At 40.1% G+C, this 19,008-nt stretch overlaps 1 protein-coding gene across 4 annotated transcripts; it reads right to left on the bottom strand.

Annotated features, from left to right (window-relative positions):
• Positions 1 to 4,830: 4,830 nt before the first annotated feature.
• Positions 4,831 to 18,496, bottom strand: rasip1 (Ras interacting protein 1). Of its 4 annotated transcripts, none has more exons than XM_058398167.1 (16): positions 18,088 to 18,496; positions 17,061 to 17,182; positions 16,085 to 16,524; positions 15,461 to 15,730; positions 14,881 to 15,083; positions 13,560 to 13,712; positions 12,925 to 13,129; positions 11,387 to 11,685; positions 11,043 to 11,204; positions 9,670 to 9,710; positions 7,882 to 8,036; positions 7,259 to 7,371; positions 6,871 to 7,162; positions 6,465 to 6,628; positions 5,997 to 6,138; positions 4,831 to 5,914 (listed from the first exon to the last, which is right to left on the bottom strand). In XM_058398167.1, the coding sequence occupies exons 2-16, from the start codon at positions 17,180 to 17,182 to the stop codon at positions 5,736 to 5,738; spliced, it is 2,940 nt and encodes a 979-aa protein (XP_058254150.1). In that variant the 5' UTR covers positions 18,088 to 18,496; the 3' UTR covers positions 4,831 to 5,735. The 4 variants fall into 4 exon arrangements, with proteins under 4 accessions (XP_058254150.1, XP_058254129.1, XP_058254142.1 ...); XM_058398146.1 differs by having other exon boundaries at positions 14,851 to 15,083; positions 18,088 to 18,495; XM_058398159.1 differs by having other exon boundaries at positions 14,851 to 15,083; positions 15,470 to 15,730; positions 18,088 to 18,495.
• Between the last annotated feature and the right edge of the window lie 512 nt (positions 18,497 to 19,008).

The following is a 19,008-nucleotide window of genomic DNA, read 5'->3' as shown; positions in this document are numbered from 1 at the left end:
TACGTTAATAAGCATCAGTCTCAGTCTGGCCTAGCTTTGAACTAACACATAAAAAAGATGCTTTTTCTTCTGATTATGCTCACTGGAGCATATGTCGGCTCACTTTATATTTTCTCTTCATGTACATTCTTAATATTGAGCTTTTTATAAATAGAGACAAGTAGTATAGAGCAGTATAGTAACAGACAAGACATTTTTATTCTGTAACTAAATGTCAGTTGTCAGTCTTGTGTTGCACAAGTTTGCCATCCCTCCAAAAAGTAAGATATGGCAGGAGGAAATTTCTGTGAAGAGAAGTCGAGATGAGTTTGTCAATCGGATCGTGAGAGTGTAGAGATTTAATAACTCTTCATCAGGATGGAGTTTCTCTTACAACACCGACATGTTTAAATTACACTTGAATGGCTGAAAAAAATGTCGGGATCAAATTATCAAACATTTGTTTTCTTTTTTTGATGTGGTCCCATTTTTATTTTTAGAAAATAAGGTTGTGACGTTGCTGAGACTTAAACTAACATATGTGTGGGAAGCGTTGCTAACTTAGTGACAAATCCAGCGATGTTATCAAATGTTTTGCGCTTGATAAGGCTGTCCAGCTCACCCTGACTGATTGTTGTTGTGTTTGCTCATCAACCAATCACTGATCATCATTGTTCTCAAAGACCACTGAATTACTAAACACCATTGTTGGTTCCACATTTATTTGTTCTCCATTGTTTCTCGGTTTTGTTATGTCTGGTTATATAAAATCATAAAAGCAAGGGTTTCTGTTTGTAACTACATCTTCCGGGTCTACTTCCTGACTACCACTTTCACTATTACCACATTTTCATTTTATCTGTGTTCTTAATAGAAAGTATAGTAGTAATTTTTAGTAATTTAGTAATAATAGTTGTGGTATCACCGTGACACAGCATGTAGAGTTGCCGTCCTACAAATATCCCTGTTCTGCCGGTCTGATAATGTCATCGGGTTACTGTGTTAACTGAGTGTGTGTGTGTGTGTGTGTGTGTTTGTATGTGTGTTAATGGTGGCTTGTGAAGGACTGGTGTCCCATCCAAGGTGATTCAGGGAAAGACTCTGGATTCACTGCAACACTGACCATGATTAAGCAGCTACTAAAAGTAGCGAGACCCGAGTGAGTAAATAATTTTACGATCTCGTGACCAGAACTGACTGATCACTTCACCATTCTAAGGGCAATTCTATCCTGTTTTAAGTGACAGAAAAACATTCTTTTTTTTTTTATAGAAACACAGTATGATATACAAATATTACTGATGATTCAAAAAATATGCAAAGTAATCTATGACACCATCTGGTTACTTCTCAACAGGAATATACACAATATGGCAAAATAAAATGTGGACACCTGACCATGCTCCAAATAGTGAATCTTCTTCAAATTTTCTGCAATGAAGTTAAAACATAACAATTTCCATTCACTGAAACTAAGAGGCCCAAGCCAGACAATGCATGACAGTGCCCCTGTACACAAAGCAAGGTCTATAAAGATATGTTTTGCTATCTAAAAAAATCTAACCTCACCTGGGATGAACTGGCCACACGACTCAGTCACTACTTACATGGACCAGGCATAACATTATGACCACCTGCGTAATATTGTGTTGGTCCCCCCTTTTGTGATGCACTGTGTATTCGGACACCTTTCTGTCAGAACCAGCATTAACTCTCTTAGCAATTTGAGCAACAGTAGCTCATCTGTTGCATCTGTTCACACTCGCCAGCCTTCGCTCCCCACATACATCAATGAGCCTTGGCCGCCCATGATCCTGTCGCTGGTTCACCACTGTTCCTTCCTTGGACCACTTTTAATAGATACTGACCACTGCAGACCGGGAACACCCCACAAGAGCTGCAGTTTTGGAGATGCTCTGATCCAGTCGTTTAGCCATCACAATTTGGCCCTTGTCAAACTCACTGAAATCCTTATGCTTGCCCATTTTTCCTGCTTCTAACATCAACTTTGTTCACTTGCTGCCTAATATATCCCACCCACTAACAGGTGCCATGATGAGGAGATAATCAGTGTTATTCCCTTCACCTATCCGTGCTCATAATATTATACCTGATCGGTGTACTGCTCTTGTGGTTGAATGAACACAAATCCCTGTAGCCTCTCTCTAAATTCTCATAGAAAGCCTTTCAGGAAGAGTGAAACCTGTTATAGCAGGAAAGGGGGCCATCTCTTTACTAATAACGCCATACTGTTGGAAGGACAGGATATTCAGGAAGCACATATGGGTGTCATAGTCCAGGGTCACATGTCCTGAAACTTTTGTCCATATAGTGTACATTACCTTGTAGCTAACAGTGATGGGAACGCAATTTTACTGGTCTGTGTTATTTCTGCTTTACCATTAGCAGGTAACAGGATAAAACACTCCAAACTGCATGAAACAATGCTTATGAAAGTCAGGTTTCTCTGATCGAGATCCCTCAGACACCCACTCGGTTTGGAAATATTCAGACTGCATAAGGTCAGTAAGTCAGCCCAAGCCCTTAAAAACATCTGAACTGTTTTGAGACAAGTCAGAAATCACCAATCTCTTCCATAATGAGTGGATGACCAGTTCAGAACAGCCGTCGGCAAGTCTCGCTCACAAACCACACGGCCTGAAGAATCAGAAACGGCATAGTCACTTAATTGATTAAAGTTCGACCACAGGGCCGCGAAGTGATGATTCACAAATCTACAAGTGACTTACGTCTGCGACTGAGCGCGCGCAGGGGCTTTTTTCAGGATGGAGCCCGAGGGAGATCAGCCAATCAGAGCTCACTATGATGTAATTGGCTCTCACGGGATCGCGTGCTGTTTACCGTAAAGAGCGCAAGAGTCGAGCTGTCAACAGGAAAACAGGCTGTGCACAAAATACAATGCTTTGAAGTAATAAGGTCTTCAGCCTGGCTTTCACACACTGAGAGATTTCATCTCAACCAGCATCTGGGTCGGGACAACTAGCTATTAACCATAAAAAATGTTTGTGACAAGTAAAATACAGACATTTCTTACTCATAGCGTACTCTGTCACGGCCTCAAAGACTGGGTTTGTTTTTGTTTAAATTGAGAACAATACGCATGTTTGTTTAATCGGTGACAATATCAGTGCATTAGAGCTACAAGAAGACGTGAACTGCTGCATGCGCTCGCCACAACATGCGAGATAGGCTACTTTCCCAAGTGTCCTGACATTGAGCTGCTTCTCATCTTTATCTCTTAACGACTCACAAACCAGAGAAACTTTTGGCTGTGTCCCAAAATGACTCAGAGATTGTAAAGCACTAGTTCATACCCAGTATAGTGCACCTATATAGGACGAAGGGTGAGTTTAGATGAAAAGGGGTGGTTTAGCTAATCTTTCTTAAAATTAGCAAAACAAAATACTCCAAAACATAACAGAGTTCGGAAATCTTCCATGTGTTGAGTATTTACATGTGAAGAAAAGTGTTTATACTGAATTCTGAGGACGTATGGTGTGTCAAATCTAACCGAAACCCTGTTTCGTCATTTTGTTTGAACACTTTCTTATTAATTACAAAACTATTCTAATATTTTATGAATATAGTGGACTGTTCAATTATAATTGACTACATAAGGGTGTAGTAGCATAAGTTTTGATTTTCACTAATCAGGTCAGAAAACAAATGGTGTACAAAATGTGTACTATTCCAGTTTGTGTGATGGTTCAAATATGCCAAAATAGAATAAAATAAAAATAAAATAAAATAAAAAAATGGACATTACAAATTGGGATGCATCTCTTCAGACTTAACAGGTATTGTTTACGTTGACAAGTTACATCCTGTCATTTGTCTTATGAACCTGTTTTAGGAAATTTGAAATGAAAGTTTTGGCTCATACAACAATTAAGACACAGATAAAACGTATGACACTGAGAGAGAAGAAAGAGTTCATGGAGCACTTGCTACAAGAAAGTCTATTTGACAGTAGCAGCTTCGTTTAGGTAAGCCTATATCTTTATACATGTCCCAGCTGTTATGTATGACATTCAGGTTAATGTGAAAATAAATTTTTAATTATTCTGAAAATAATTTTTTAATTATTCTGAAATCCATGCTGAATGGGTTTAGTGATTAGTGCTAACATTTGGACTACAAGTGATGTCTGATCTTAGTTCCGAGCCTGATCCTATCAGCACTGACATGAAAGGAAAGATGTCAATCCTGTGCAAGCAGATTTATTGGGTTAATTTCATTCTGGTGCGTCATATCAGTAAGAGCTATTATCAATATCCTGCTTTTATGAGGCTATTAGATATGTGCATTATTTTCTAAAAGCTTATAGTGTTAGTTGGACATTTTGACACTAGTACACGTCTTGTTTTTGCCTATTTCTAATGTATTCTTGGTTTGTGTTTACGTTAAATCCGAGCATCTTGACTCAAATGTACTTTGTCTTTGAACAAATTCATTTAGATCTCTTATCTGTCCAGACAGAATGCTATAAAGTCTCAGAATTTATGTGTGCCTCCTTTAATTGACATATTGAATCATGTTCAGGAGTCAGATCTCGCCGACTGAATTCCACTTTGTCTACTGACGACAGACTTGATGAGCTCATCAGACCTCACACTTGTCTTGCTGAACTGTTGCCCCTGTTGCTCAGAGGGATCTGCTGGTAATCATTCGTTTATTAAATCTGTGTGTATTAGGACTGTGTGTATTGCCATCGCGCCCCCCAGTGTCCATTAATGGAATGACACAAGCAGCTCATGGCTGACATGGAATTAGTATAAGCACTCCATGACCTATACATACTGTATGCAAAAAAAACAAAAAAACAACTGGTCCCATGACAATCATTTTTATTGGCAATATGTGAACATGCAACATATGGATAAAATATTTAATGCATCTAAGTGAACCTTGTCAATGTACTATGAGGTCAGTGTATTAAAGTGAGAAGCAGATGTTGGAGATGGGTCGGGAGTGTAACGCGTTGTCAGGGTGGGTGAGATCACGGATAATTCTGAATCACAGACTTTATAGTGCAGTGAGAGGACCTGGAGGGGAAGATCGGGTGCAGTCTTCACTGTAAACGATGGTGAAAACTCTTACACTGTAGGGAATAGGATGTCAGGTGTGTTGCTCAGTGTAACTGTAGTAACTAAAATGTGTTTATACAGAGGGAAAAAAAACACAAACATCACAAGGTGAGATTTAAAATATTAAAAGTATACATATTATGATGCATGTATTTATTAGAACCCTTAATGTTAGATTCTGACATTTAGTGTGCATTAGTGTATGTTTGGACTAGGTGTTACCAACAATGACATCCCTAAAAAGTACAGAGTGAATATACACTTAATTCTTTAAAAATCTAAAAGAAATTTGAACCACTGCAACCAGGCAATGATTATACAACTTACTGTGGATATGTATAACATGATGGACATTTATCTAACATAATGCACAAGTTATACAAGATCATAATTATGCAAACAATAACATGGGGGCATTTTGAAAACACGTCCTTTACACCATTTTAATCCTTCCTCAGAGATTTAAAGGACTACAGCCCATGTCAGTTAGAAATACTCTATGAAAAACTCTTAAAAGCAATTTGTATCTCCATAGAGAGAAAGTGATATGTATTGCAGTCTTACAGATGTGCTGTATAGGCCAAGACTTTGGTGTGTCTTTTGCAAAAGTTTAAGTATTCTTAACCCCAGAGAGTCTGTATTCTCCTACTACAGCCTAGTTCTCTGATTGGCGGGAGGTTCATCCTGATCCAGACCCCACAGGAAAGTTCGCAGACGTGCCACTTCCTTTTGGAGCTCAGGGTTTGGGATTGGCTGAGTAAGGTCCAGGCTTGGGGTTTCATTGGGTAGGATGAGAGGTGGATGTTCTAGGAAGCTCTCGAAAATATCTACATTTAGGAAAAAACAAACAAAACTTAAAGTTTCTCTACTTCATGACTCAACATTCTCTGAGAAGAATTAGCTACTTACCGCCTTCGAGATCAGTGCCTGGGGGTGGAGCCCAACAGGAAGGCGGAGCTCTGGCTGGTCCTAGCTTATAATGAGTCAGAAGGTGGTGAAGCTGCGCAGGGCTTAATAAGCCATGCTCCTCCTGTAGGCTGGCCCAAGATGACTGACAAGACAGTAAATGATGTTGAAAAAGAGGAGATCTTGAGATGTGGTACTGAACAAATTCCCTGTATGGAGTGATTTTTAAAAGCATTGAACATGCTTTGATTATAGTTAAAACCCTCGGCCTATATCCATTTAGAACATTGGATAAATGTTTAAAGAAACCTTCACTTTAGATCGATTGCATCCATTCTTCAGAATGTAGACACTATAATGACTTTTCCAGAAAGTTCTGATGTACAAATTTAATTATCCATATCCTAAGCATTTACCACACTGCAAATCATTGTAGTTACATTTGACATTTTTTTGCCCTTAGACTTTTACCTGGATTAGGCGGGTCTTAGGAATGCACAGGAAGTTCACAGTGTTTGACAGCTTCTTGAGGAATTCTGACGCAATATCTCCTAGTCCCGCCCCCTGTAGCCAGTCTAGAACCAGGTCCAGATTAGTGCGAATCTGTACTGCACGTGCCCAAGAAAACAAACTATCTGAAATGGCAGGAAAGATACAATTTTAAGTTAAAAAGAGCAGTACACAATGCGCTTTTCCATTTTATATTTGATTTCCTGTGGAATTTGTTTGTACCAAATGCAGTTTCTCTCACACTCTCTCTCTCTCTCTCTCTCTCTCTCTCAGCTTATACTGCTTTCCCTTTTCCCTTATTTAAGTAGCCACCTTTAATGTTGACCTCTCAGATCTGAATAATTATGAAACACTACAGCAATGTTACCTCTCTCGAGCAGGGTGTTAAGGAGTGAGGTGTTGGTGAAGAAGAACAGGTAGCCGAAGGTCTGGGAAGTGAGTGGAGGAGAGAGGCAGGCCTCTCGTGTCAACTGCAAGGAACAGCGATACACTTCCACCAGCCCTGCCACAGTTGGGGGTAGATTAGATACATCACTTTCCTCGCCACCCTCTCCTTCAACTGCTCCATCTCCATCACTCACTCCTGCCTTTTCCTTCTCTTTCTCTTCGCTGGAGAAGGGGTTAGTGTCCAGTAGAGTGGGGAGGAGGGAGTATAAGGTCTGATGGAGGGAGAGAGCAAGAGTATGTTTTTCATTTTTATAGAGTAGTCAGTCACATCTTTAATATCTCAAGGCACTACATTAACTACGTCTTACTTTTGTCAGGTGATACACACATTGCTGGAAAGTGTGCATGATGACATCATCCAGCTGCGCCAGTGCATCCGAGCAAGTGTCCATGTCAGCTGACAGAACAGGGTCACCCGGGGCTAAATGTCAGGAAATGACAGAACTTACGTATTTGAAAACTGGAATAAATCCATTAGACTGTATTTACAGATCAGAGCTATATTTATAAAGCATTTGAGAAAGGAAGAAGGTCAGATTAGGTCATGGTGTGTAGTTTTATGCCTTCCACCCAATAGAAAAATAAGCAGCAATTCAGCGCACTAGATAGTCGATTATTTCCATATGCAAGCAGTTCCAACACAGCTTTGTTTGTTTTACAGCTGCAAATAATTAGATAGAAGAGAATATAAAGTGCATGTCTGTTTTGACTACTGTGTTAAACACAAACAGCAGCATGAGAAAATGAGATGTGGAGACAATGATTCAAGCCTACAGAGACATAACAGTTTTATCTCACCAGATAGCATGCTGCATGTTATTATGTATTTTTATTTGTTGAGAAAATGCACGTCATGTAAATTTTCCTGTAAACACCACAGAGATAAGTTGCTTTTGTTTTTTGTTTTTTTTAATTTAGTTTATTTTCTCACCTTCAAACTCCCATTCCTTCTCCAGGGTCTCTACTTTGACCTGGAAGAAGTTGAGGAGCTCGGTGGCATTGGCCATCCAGAACATGAGAGGTCGGAGGTCAGAGGAGAGTTTCTGCACACTAGGAGGAGGAAGGTCAGCCTCGGATTCTGGAGAGCTACACACACATACACACACACCATGCACACCACATACATCATATTTATCTATTGTGTGTATGGACAGTAGTGGATTCTGGACTGTTGCTGATCGAAAGTGTAATTAGTGTATTACTGCTTTAAAACGTGTTAATTGGCAGCCTAATGTAGATATGAGTTAAGCAAAGGTGAACAACAGAAGTTTAAGGGCTTTGAACAAGCATCCGAACAAACAGGAACATTGGCTTTGAAGATCAGATACCTACAAATCTTTGTAAAGCTAAATTTGAGGTTTAGACATTACAAGTTCAGCCTATATAAAATTTAATATTACATAAGAATGCCATCTTATCATCTGACTACCAAATCAGCAGTGAGGATTGGTTCTTAACTGACCTGAGCTGAGCTGAGGAGGACACTTTAGGTTTGTGTATGGACTGAATTTGACACTATGTTTAGCTCTCACAAGAAACTATGCGACTCTAATGGACCATAACTTCTTGTTGAGAAAGAACACAAATCTCATAGTTTCTTTATATGGCTAAACGTTTGTGGACTTGACCCCTCTATGTGGTAGCCCAATTACAAGTATATGGAATGTCTTTGTATGATGTAGCAATAAATTTAATTTGTCATTGGAACTATGTGAAAAGATGTCTAAACATGTGTGACACTGTCCTGTGCACAAAACGAGGTACGTGAAGTCCTGCTTGGCCACGGTTAGTGTAGAAGAACTTGAGAGACCTGCACAGAGCCCTTACCTCAACCCTGACCTCACCAATGCTTTTGTGGCTGAATGAACACAGCCACGCCTTTCAAAATCTAGTGGAAAGGCTTCCCAGAAGAGTGGAGGTTATCATAACAGTAAAGGAGAACTATAGAAGTGATGGTCATGTGTCCACAAACTTTTGGCCATATATTGTAATGCATATAGTGTATAAACATTTGAGTTCATGCCATAATATAAATAAATTTGGCGTACAAATATGGGGGTGGTTTGTAAAGAGTAGTAATTGCAATAATGTTAGCTGACATGCCATGCATTGGATGAAGGGTATATGACATTTTTTGTATGATGTTTTCAGCCATTGATGAGATGCCAGCGAGAAAAAGACAATGAGTACATGCACACACACACAGAGAGAGATATAACTTAGTAAAATTAAATTGGGTCAGTTGGTGTTTATGGAAGTAATGTGTGTAGTGTCCATTCAACATGGTATATTAGCTAAAATTTTGATCCTGGTTACTGCCTTGAAAACCCAAATTTCCTGGATCTCAAACATGTAACCCACTACCACACTACAAATTACAATATATTTTGTTCTGTTTTTTTCTTTTTAGCATAAAGGTCAGAATTACAGTTCTTTATATATTATAGATCCAGGCTTTTCCAGGATTTGGTGAACAGTTTCGTTGAGTCAAATTTATCCTCCCATCAGCACAACATATGTTCTATCATAAATCAAACTGTTTATTAACCATCAACTAAAAACAAACAAACAATGCAGCTAATATTCCATTATAAGTGTGAGGAGTGGAAAGGTGGAAGCAAGCACTGTTTATGTGGGCTGTATGGATGAGGCCGTGATAAACAGGATGGCACGTCAAACGCTTCACATCCACCGTGTTAAATTCAGAAGTCAGTCTTACGTTTGTGTAGGATGTTTGTCTCCAAACTCTTTAATGTTCTCCTGAAACATGGATAATGAATCACACACACATACAGAGAGAGAGAGAGAGAGAGAGAGAGAGAAAAGATTAGAGCAGACTGGGATAAATACTTGGGCGGGTGTGTTTGGCCAATGTGTCCGGACAATGACAGCACATTTTCCAAATGGGTGGAAATGACATCAGTCAACCTCTGTTTACAAACTCCGGCGAAATACCAGTGAAAGCCCATGTGTGTGCAGCTGTGGCTCCTCAAACCACAGCCTGCTCCAGCCCCAGCTCTTCACAGCACACATATGCACGCACACACACCCTGTTGTCACAGAATCTTACTTGCCGCAATTCTGTTTCAGTTATATCATGTCTTCCCTTCACTATGTAGACGACTTTACATGTGGTCTTAACAAAACAGAGCAAGCGTGTCTAGGACACAGATCGAGGGATAACAAGTGCTATTTACAGTATGGTGCTGCTGAATTCTCAATTCTGATTGGAGTGGAAGAGTTGATTAAGATTCTTAAACAGCATGACTGAGACTAAATCGATGGCTGTGTCTCAATCACCTTCCTGGTTTAACAATCAGGGCACTGAACAGGGAGTCGGCCATTTTAAGGGCTCTCTCTTTCTCTTTCTCTCTCTTTTCCTCTCAATCGCAAAATCCTTCCAGTGCACTGGAACATTAGATCCCTAAAAAATCCAACAATGCACTAGAAAAACTGGGGAGCATAAATGCTCACAATGTTCCCTTACCGGAAATAACGTCATATTTTCGGAAGCCTCCCAACTTGAAAAAAATGGCAGACGAAATCTCAGCCATTTTACATCAACAAACGTAATTAGCTTAGTGTCGTCGTTGTAGCTCTCACATGATTCCTTATGCTTGTGATTTTTAACTCTATTTGACATTCTTTATACGGTTTGTTTGACTTTTAAGTGATTTTAAAAAATTCCACTAGCTAGCCTAGGATCCTGCTTGAAGCACCTGACAGGAACACGTGTGATTAAGCTAACAAATGTATGACCTATAAAACTGAAATATTTTGAATGTTTATTTTTGTACAATGCTTGATGAGGAAATTAGAATTTCGCCGGATGTTCTCTCAGGGTGTAGAGAGCCAGCGTCCTTACCAGCACCCCAACTCATGTAAACAGTATACTGATTCATCACCTAGGGAGCTAGAGAGCTGATTGAGACACAGCCACAGATGTATATTACTCTGTGCTTCTGTAGTAACAGCTTACTTGTATGATAGAAGCTCCACACAAGCAGAATAAACAAAAACTTGGGTAATAAAAAAAAATTTTAAAGCACTTGATACTGCTTTCTGAAATGATAGTAGATGATTTATTCTCACCCACACAATCGCCTTTATCTGATTGGCTGCATTTAACAACAGCTGGGGTGTTAGTGCAGGGTCCAGATGTTTGGAGGCATAGTCAATCATGAGTGACAGCAGATAAGCTGGTGCTAAGGGTCCACCACCTGAATCTGGAGTCGAATTCTTTGAGATAATTTCCTAAAAGAGAAATGGAAAGTAAAATGCAGAGGAAAGATAAGGTCTTGCCTGGTTAGTCAGTAGGTGTTGTTGTAGTTGTTCGGTTATTTAAAGATTGTAGGTTGAAATATCTACCAAACTGCATTTACCTTTCAAAACAAAAAATCTATAACTAATAGTAGCATGTATACCAATTATTGTACCTGTAAGAGGACATCTGCATGGTGTGCCTGAAACTTCAGCACTGCCTCAGTGGATCCCAGATACTTCCTGAGAGCTTCCTGTCTGTCCATCATGTTTCCAGGGCCAAAGGAAATCGTCCCATCTGCCTGCAAGGGTGGAGCCAGTGCTAGGGGTGGGGCAGGGGTCACTCTGGGGTCACGGTACAAGAAGATGAAGTGGCTGCCGAGTCCTATGAGATCTCCAGACTTAAGGACCGCCTCTCTGTACAGCACAACTCCATTATGACTGACAGCTCCTCCTCTGAATGGGCGCAGCAGAGCTATTGGAACAATATCGAGGAGTTAAAATGATTTGCGGTTTTAACTTAAAATTGATAAAGAATGGCTGTCCATCACAGTTTGGTGGTTTATTTGAACTAATACATATATCCAGAAGGCAAATGAAATAATTATGATTGATTCACTGGAGCTGAGGCGCTAAATTGAGATGGCTTCAGAATTGGTCAGAAGGATGAACACAAACTGACTTTTTAATGCATGCATTGAAAAGTGTTCATTTGTCACTACCTTAAACATTATTTTTTTGTTGTTTTAAGAGGTTAGAAACAACAAGAGGTAGCAAAGACAAAGACAAATGAACACCTCTAAATTTCACGGTTGAGTTGTGTCACATATCAATAACCAGTTCTCTCTCATAAATGTGCAACATTATATACTTGTATATACAAATGTACTGGATGTCATCTTGTCCAGTAAATTGTCTGATGGTTGTGATGACTTTTTCCATCTGACAAAACATCAAGCCCCAGGCAATGGGAAATGTGAACACTATTCTACATAGATATCAAATATTCCATTCTATTACACACAGTTTATTGTCTTACATAATGCTGTTAGAGAAACACTCAGATGACAATAACACTCATATATAGAGCTTCTCAATATGATGTCACAAATATAGAGACACACAGTTGCCGAGAATGCCTTTGCAATACAGATACAATTTCCCTTTACTGGAAGTAAGAGGCTGTTGCAGCATGACAATACCCCTGTACACAAAGTGAGCTTCATGTAAAATATGATTTACTAAGGCTGGTGTAGAAGAACTCTTTGGGATGAACTAGCAACTTTGCTCCATCAGTACTCAACCTCTTGTGTGCTTGAGGCTAAATGAGCAGAAATCCCACAGCTACCATCTGAAAATTTACTGGAAAGATGTTAAAGCTAATGGGATGGGGATGTGTGGGGATGTGGTAGCTTTGTGGTTAATGTGCTGGATTACTGATTTGAAGGTTGTGAATCCCAGGTCCACCAAGCCACCCTTGCTGGCTTCCTAAGCAAGGCCTTTAAACCCTCAGTTGTAAAAAAATATGATGAATTGTAAGTTGCTCTGGGTAAGGGCATCTGCCAAATGCCAGAAATGTAAATGTGTCCACTTGCTTTTGGCTATATTGTGTGTTGTCACAATAGGAATGATTCCTGCTGTAGTGCATTCGCCTTTCATTCAGCCTTTCCCTGACAGTTAGTTGTGTGTATGAGGTCGTAGACAGCTGAAATACCTTGACCGCAGGGTTGCTCGGGGACAGCTGAGTCCCTTCTGACAAGAAGGTGACGGACGAGCAGGTCAGGAGCCGAGAGGAAAGTGTCCACTCTAAGAGGCCTCTTCCCTTTCCGCTCCCGCTCTCTGTCCTTCTCCCTCTCTCGGAATGTAGGTTTCCGCCCAAAAACGTGCGTGTGGCCCGCCATGATGTACAAAACAAAGTCCTGATTGAATGAGATGGAAAACCCGAGTCAGAGAGAGACAGAATGAGGTGAAAGAGAGAGAGAGAAAGAGAGATATAAAAGGGAAAATATTGTTGCCATTTTCAGTGTGGTTGATAATGAGTATCGGGCCAATCTTCAAACTTAAGTTGATCAGAAAGGCAAATGCGATAAGGAATGAAGTGGGTTACAGTTTTCAACAATGTAGCCTTGTGTGAGCTCATTGTGCAGTGAGGCCATATGTAGACACAGCGGGTTTATAGAGCTATTGTGTAGCCCGTGTGGCCATTGTAAGCCTCTGTTTAGCTGTTTTGTGTTTTGTGCTCAATGCCATTTCCAAAGGTATGAAAGAAGAGATGGAATGCTGTGATAATGGTGATGCAGGTATGATGTCAGTGGGAGCAGTGTGATAGTGTTGTGCTGCATGTCTAGCCTTGCTTTGGTCATAGCCCTGCAGCAACAGGAAGTAAGGACGGTCTGTAGGTGGGAGGATCAGGCTTTGGGACATCACTTCCAGGTCATCCTTCTCTTCCTCAGCTGCTCGTGCATGTCTGTCTGCTTCACCCACAACCCGCGATCCAGTGACCTTTGGCACAAAAGATAGATGGTTATTAAAATCTTTTTAAATCGTCACCTGCAGTTCCCGGAGATTTTGTATATATTATTCTCCATCTCTCTCTCTCTCTCTCTCTCTCTCTCTCTCTCACACACACACACACACACACACATGCACACACAATTGAATCTTTTGATTCAGACAAAATTCAGATTCTTTTAGTGTAAGAATATTGATACAGTGAGCTGTTTATTTTTATATCAAACATGACAGAATGACATAATGTTGTTCAGGATAGGAAATACTGCTCCTTTTGCCATTTCCCTGCCAGCCAGCTCATACAAAACACACACATACACACACACACACACAGAACAAACAGAAGACAGAAACTAACAAGAGAGAGTGAAGACATACCCAATTAACAGATCTTTCATCAGAATGAAATAATAAAATAGATTGACAAGTGGGTTTACATGTGGGTTTATTTAAGTGACACACTATTCTCTCTCTCTCTCTCTCTCTCTCTCTGTCTCTGTGTGTGTGTGTGTGTGTCTGTGTGTGTGTGTGTGTGGGTGAACACTAAAACCCTTCTCATTTTCACACCTTCACTATTTAATATCTTGACAATTTACATCCTCAAAACCAAACCTCAGAAAATCCTGTGGTTTTTATATTCCATTGTCAGTGCCAGTTTCTACTGCCAAATTCATTGTAACACACAATATACAGTGACTAAATAAACAAGATAAAAAAAAAGTTTTTAGAAAAACTTCAGGAATTCAAATTCAAATCAATAAAGTGGTATAAGTTAGTGTAATCTTGATTGTTTGATTATTTATTTATTGTACCTAATCAGGGCCCAACTTCAGTCACCTTTGTTTTATTTCACATAGAAAAGCTATAGTATTGCTCATCCCTAATACTTTCCTAAGCCACTCCCACAACTTTTTTGGAGCCACCAGACCCCAAACCCAATTCACTGCTCAGTTTCTTAAGAAGCACTGGTAACTGGATATATAATGGTAGGTGGACTGGTTTGTCAGCAAAAACAGGAAGTTGTTTAAACCCCCTATAACACTGTTCTACCTGATACTCTAACACCTGATGCTTTGGTATTTCACAGGCTCTTCTTCCTCTTCCTTCCTAACCTCTCTGAAACTCTCACCTGTCCTGGCTCTGTTGCAATCATGCTCACAATGTTCTTCCTGTCCTGTGCTCCACCACTGGTTGCTGTGTTGCCGCTACGCCTCGACTCGTTGTTGGCCTGGTTGCCCTGGCGACGCCTCAGAGTCAGGTTCATGTCACTGATGCTCCTTCTGAGTTCAGTGTTGCGCCCCCGATGACCTCGCTCCTCTTCAGGACCACCTCCTGAGGCCATGCGGCTCCGTCTCCAGCGCACTGCCATTAAAACCGTATGTAACGTTTCGTTTTCCGTTGTTTTTTTATTTTACAAGATTTTAGGCTTAAATAAACTACATAAAAAGAGAAAGACTCAGTTGCTGTGGAAAGCTTGCTCTGGTATTTTGCAGCAGTTTCCATTTTCTTAATCCACGTGTTATACAGACACAGTTCCATATAAACTTTTGTGTTTGTGCACAGAAATGTAATATATACTGCATAAGTTTATAGAAAAACAGATGGTTTTTTTTTTTTTTTTTTTTTTTTTACAAAGAACATCTGTCAAATGTCTTTACATGGCTAGATCAGATCTTAAAACATCTCATACAGCATATCTATATAATTAGATCTGGGTCTCCAAAACAGCCACTTCATACCTTTCTCACCTTGGTTGTTCTCTCCATCCCTCTCCCTCTCCTTCTCTCTTTCTCTCTCCTCCCTTTCATACTCGTCACGTCGCTGGATTTCAAATCGACGTTCAAAGCCCTCCTTGGGCCTCCACATGTCCACTAGCAGCAGGGGACATTCCCAGGGTGCAACACCTCTCCGGCATTCAGTCTGCCATTGTACAGCTCCATCTGCCTGTTGAATGGGCTTTCCAATGACGTCACACAACAGGAAGTCCTCTGGAGAATGCTTCTGGAGCGCTATGCAGGTGCACAGGACATTGGGACATTCTTAAGGAAGTGACATTATCACAGGCAGGTTGAAGACCTAGTAAACTTGTAGCTGAGTGTTAATGTGTTCCCACTAATAAATTTTGGGTCAACAGTGGTAATGTTTTCCTGAGCAGAAATATATTCATAAAGATGATTTCCTTTTATGTGCTTTCTTGGAAGCTGTAGTGCAGTTGCACTTCATTCAGGCAATTAAGTCATTTGAAACAATTACATTACAGTGGAGAAAGAACCTAATTATGGCGGTGCTAATGGGATAGATTTGAAAAGCATGGCCCTAAAATACATGGTCTGCTAACAGGAAGTGACGTCTGTCACACTTACCTATGTCATCACTCTCGATCTCCCTCTCTCTCTCAGTGTATCGGGTGATGACCTGCTGGATAAGCTGTCTTGCCGTAGAGTGGATGTTAGCCAGCAGGCTACGGTAGTTAGCTCCACTTGAGAGAGCATCACCATAAATCTTCACTAGTCCAGGGGCAGAAGATGATGCAGGGGGCAGGTAATGATGCTGTGATGGAGTGGCTGAATGAGCCCACAATTCCCTTTCACGATCTCCGATGGCACGGTCACGATCACTGTTGGATCGCCCTCTCAAAAAGAGATGGGACAGCCGCTTAGCACGAGACTGCTGATTGGCTGGCCGAGGACGAAGGAACGCGGGGTTAGGTGAAGGGGAGGGTGGAGCAACAGATGGGCTAGAGAGGGCAGTGGAAGGTGCCGGGGCCTCATGCACAGAGGCCGCATCTGAGCTAGTAGTAGATCTGTGAATTTGGAAATGTAATTTCTTTAAAATGAACTAAAAACAATAAATATTCAGCAAAGTATAAATGTTAAGCGAGTTCTTGTTTCTTCACTCCAGAAACGTTACTCCACAACTTCTCCCTGATGAATCACAAATCATACTCTCATTTCAGCAGCTAATGCACTTTTTATAATTTAAGCATGCAGTAACTTTCAGAATGATTTAAATATTATTTCTACAACTATTCGTGTCATTTGGTAACAAAAACAAGCATCTATTCTAGGATAGTTTCAAAGTGGGGCCTGATTGGGAACACAATTTAAGCAATAACAGCTCAACAGCTCTGGGGTTTCTGTTTAGGTTTCGTCGGGGAAAAAAGCCAGAAATGGTTTGGTGTAATGATTCTTAGCTCAGAATTGGTGAGTGCTGATACTGGAGTGAAGAAAGATAATGACTGTCCACTGCATTTCATCACAGAGGTAAAGACATACGTATATACTACAAACAAATAATACTACAACAGTGCATTTTTCCCATTCAATCTAGAACACTGACTTGACTGACACTGCACTTGGCCATCGTGCTCCCAGCTTGGCAAAGTGTTTCCGTGGAGAATTTATCCACAGGCCAACAGGAAAATGGAGCTTCCCAAAGCGAGGACTACCAGACTCCTCCATCTTGGTGGTCAAGAGAAGAGAAACACAAGCAAAATATAAAACGATAGGGGAAATTAAAGGCTTAAGCAACATACATAGTGCAGACAAAGACGATGAAAAAATTATTTTAAAAGAACAACAACAGAGGGACACAACAATAAAAGAGTTCACCGAGCTCATAACATGAGTCATCTTTTAAGATTTTAATACCATTAGGAATTTTTCCTTGTTGCTCGTCATAAAGCTTTGCTTTATTGTCCTTAGCCAAATCAGATTATAGTGTCTGAGTTATTGGCAGTGTATGACATCAGTCAATAGGCGACAGGAAATCCTGAAATATCCTTTCGAGTAATCAGGACATGCAAGGTTGAACGTTTTTCCTGATTTGTTCAGCTTTAAGCAAAACCTCAGAGAATATTAATGTAAAACTAGTGAGGATCTGGTGAATACTTAGGGCTTAATGAAAATTATTTATTTTGTAGCAACTGGTTTGGCATTGAAGCTCCTGAACTAAGCAAATGGCCCCATAGGCCACAGAATAATCAAGGAACCCACATAGTGTTAGTAGTATTAATGTTGTATTTATAACTAACCTTTAAAAGCCCTGAATATAATAATTATTAAACATTAGAGCATTATAACAATATAACGTTTCCTGACAGTCTGAAGCTGTCAACAGCTGCGATCACACTGGCAAACTCATTTATTTACGCTCCCACTCCTGTATATGAAGATCTTCTCAAGCGTCCATGTTAACTGCTACTCATATTCCAGAAAACCATTTTAGAAACAATTTCTTACACTGAATTCAGTCTAACTTCGTTTTAACCAATTATAGAACCATTGAATATCGGAAAGCATGTAAAGATGCCAGTAACATTCCAAAGAGTTATAATATGAAGCATAAAGTAAGCGTTTCCTCTCACCAGCAAATGACTTTCAGTCTGACTCACCCACTGCGACACGTTTCTGTTAAATCTGATTAAATCTCCTTAAAACTCTGCTGTCGTCCTGAAAATTTCTCACTATCCAGCAAATATATTCAGAACCTTTGGACTTTTGTGCAAATCCAAGTTGTGAAATATGTATCCTTATTTTAAAGAAATTAGGGTTGAGAAGTCCATTTTTTGGGATGGCCTCACGGTGCTGGATCCCGTATCTTCTCCAGGCCAAATCAATCTTCTGGTTCTCGTAACATTTTATTTAAGTTTATTTTCTTATTTCAAACGCATTTCTCCATACAACTAAGTCTTGCTTTTGCTTTCTCTGGTTCCCTTGTTTCGTTCTTTCTCTCCTGATCTGTGCCTATAGATAGAGAAGCAGGCCCATTGTTCTAACTGACAGAATTTCCTTCCCCCCCTTTCTGGACAACACCTATATCCTGAGAGAGAGAGAGAGAGAGAGAGAGAGGGAGATGTGTAATGTAGAACTGTTATGAATTACACCAGTGCACACAGAATTGATTTTTACATTTATTAAGGTGATATAACATTCGTTTTGGGTGTGATTGGGCTGCGCTGTAGATTTTGATTGGATACTCATGTGACACTTGGGATGTTCCTACGCATCGACTGGATCTGAAATGACTTGAAGCCACAGGTGTAACGCTACATTAGTACAGTAATTACAAATCTCACTGTATTCTACATTTAAGCTGCAACAGTCTACTGCAGCCATTTGTACACCCTGAAACATGACATTTTACATGTATAGAGTAGCAATAACAATATACCATACAATTCTGTGGTTCGGTTATTTCAGCATTTGGCAGGCAGGATAGTTCTATTTCATGATTTCCTCCTGGTGACAGAGCTACAGATGGTACCATTGTATATTTCTGCATGTAT

Source organism: Hemibagrus wyckioides, linkage group LG01, assembly GCF_019097595.1.
Source record: "Hemibagrus wyckioides isolate EC202008001 linkage group LG01, SWU_Hwy_1.0, whole genome shotgun sequence".
NCBI classification, from domain to species: domain Eukaryota; kingdom Metazoa; phylum Chordata; class Actinopteri; order Siluriformes; family Bagridae; genus Hemibagrus; species Hemibagrus wyckioides.
The sequence above is the reverse complement of the archived record's forward strand: the minus strand, read 5'-3'. Positions and strand labels throughout refer to the sequence as shown.

What these genes read in the sequence shown, in the direction of transcription:
- rasip1 (XM_058398146.1), bottom strand. Translation starts at nt 17,182, where the DNA reads ATGGAGGAGTCTGGTAGTCCTCGCTTTGGGAAGCTCCATTTTCCTGTT. An exon ending in GATCGAGAGTGATGACATAG is followed by an intron (nt 15,731 to 16,084) that starts GTAAGTGTGACA and finishes GCACCTGCATAG; the next exon opens with CGCTCCAGAAGCATTCTCCA. An exon ending in AGGCACTGATCTCGAAGGCG is followed by an intron (nt 5,915 to 5,996) that starts GTAAGTAGCTAA and finishes TCCTAAATGTAG; the next exon opens with ATATTTTCGAGAGCTTCCTA.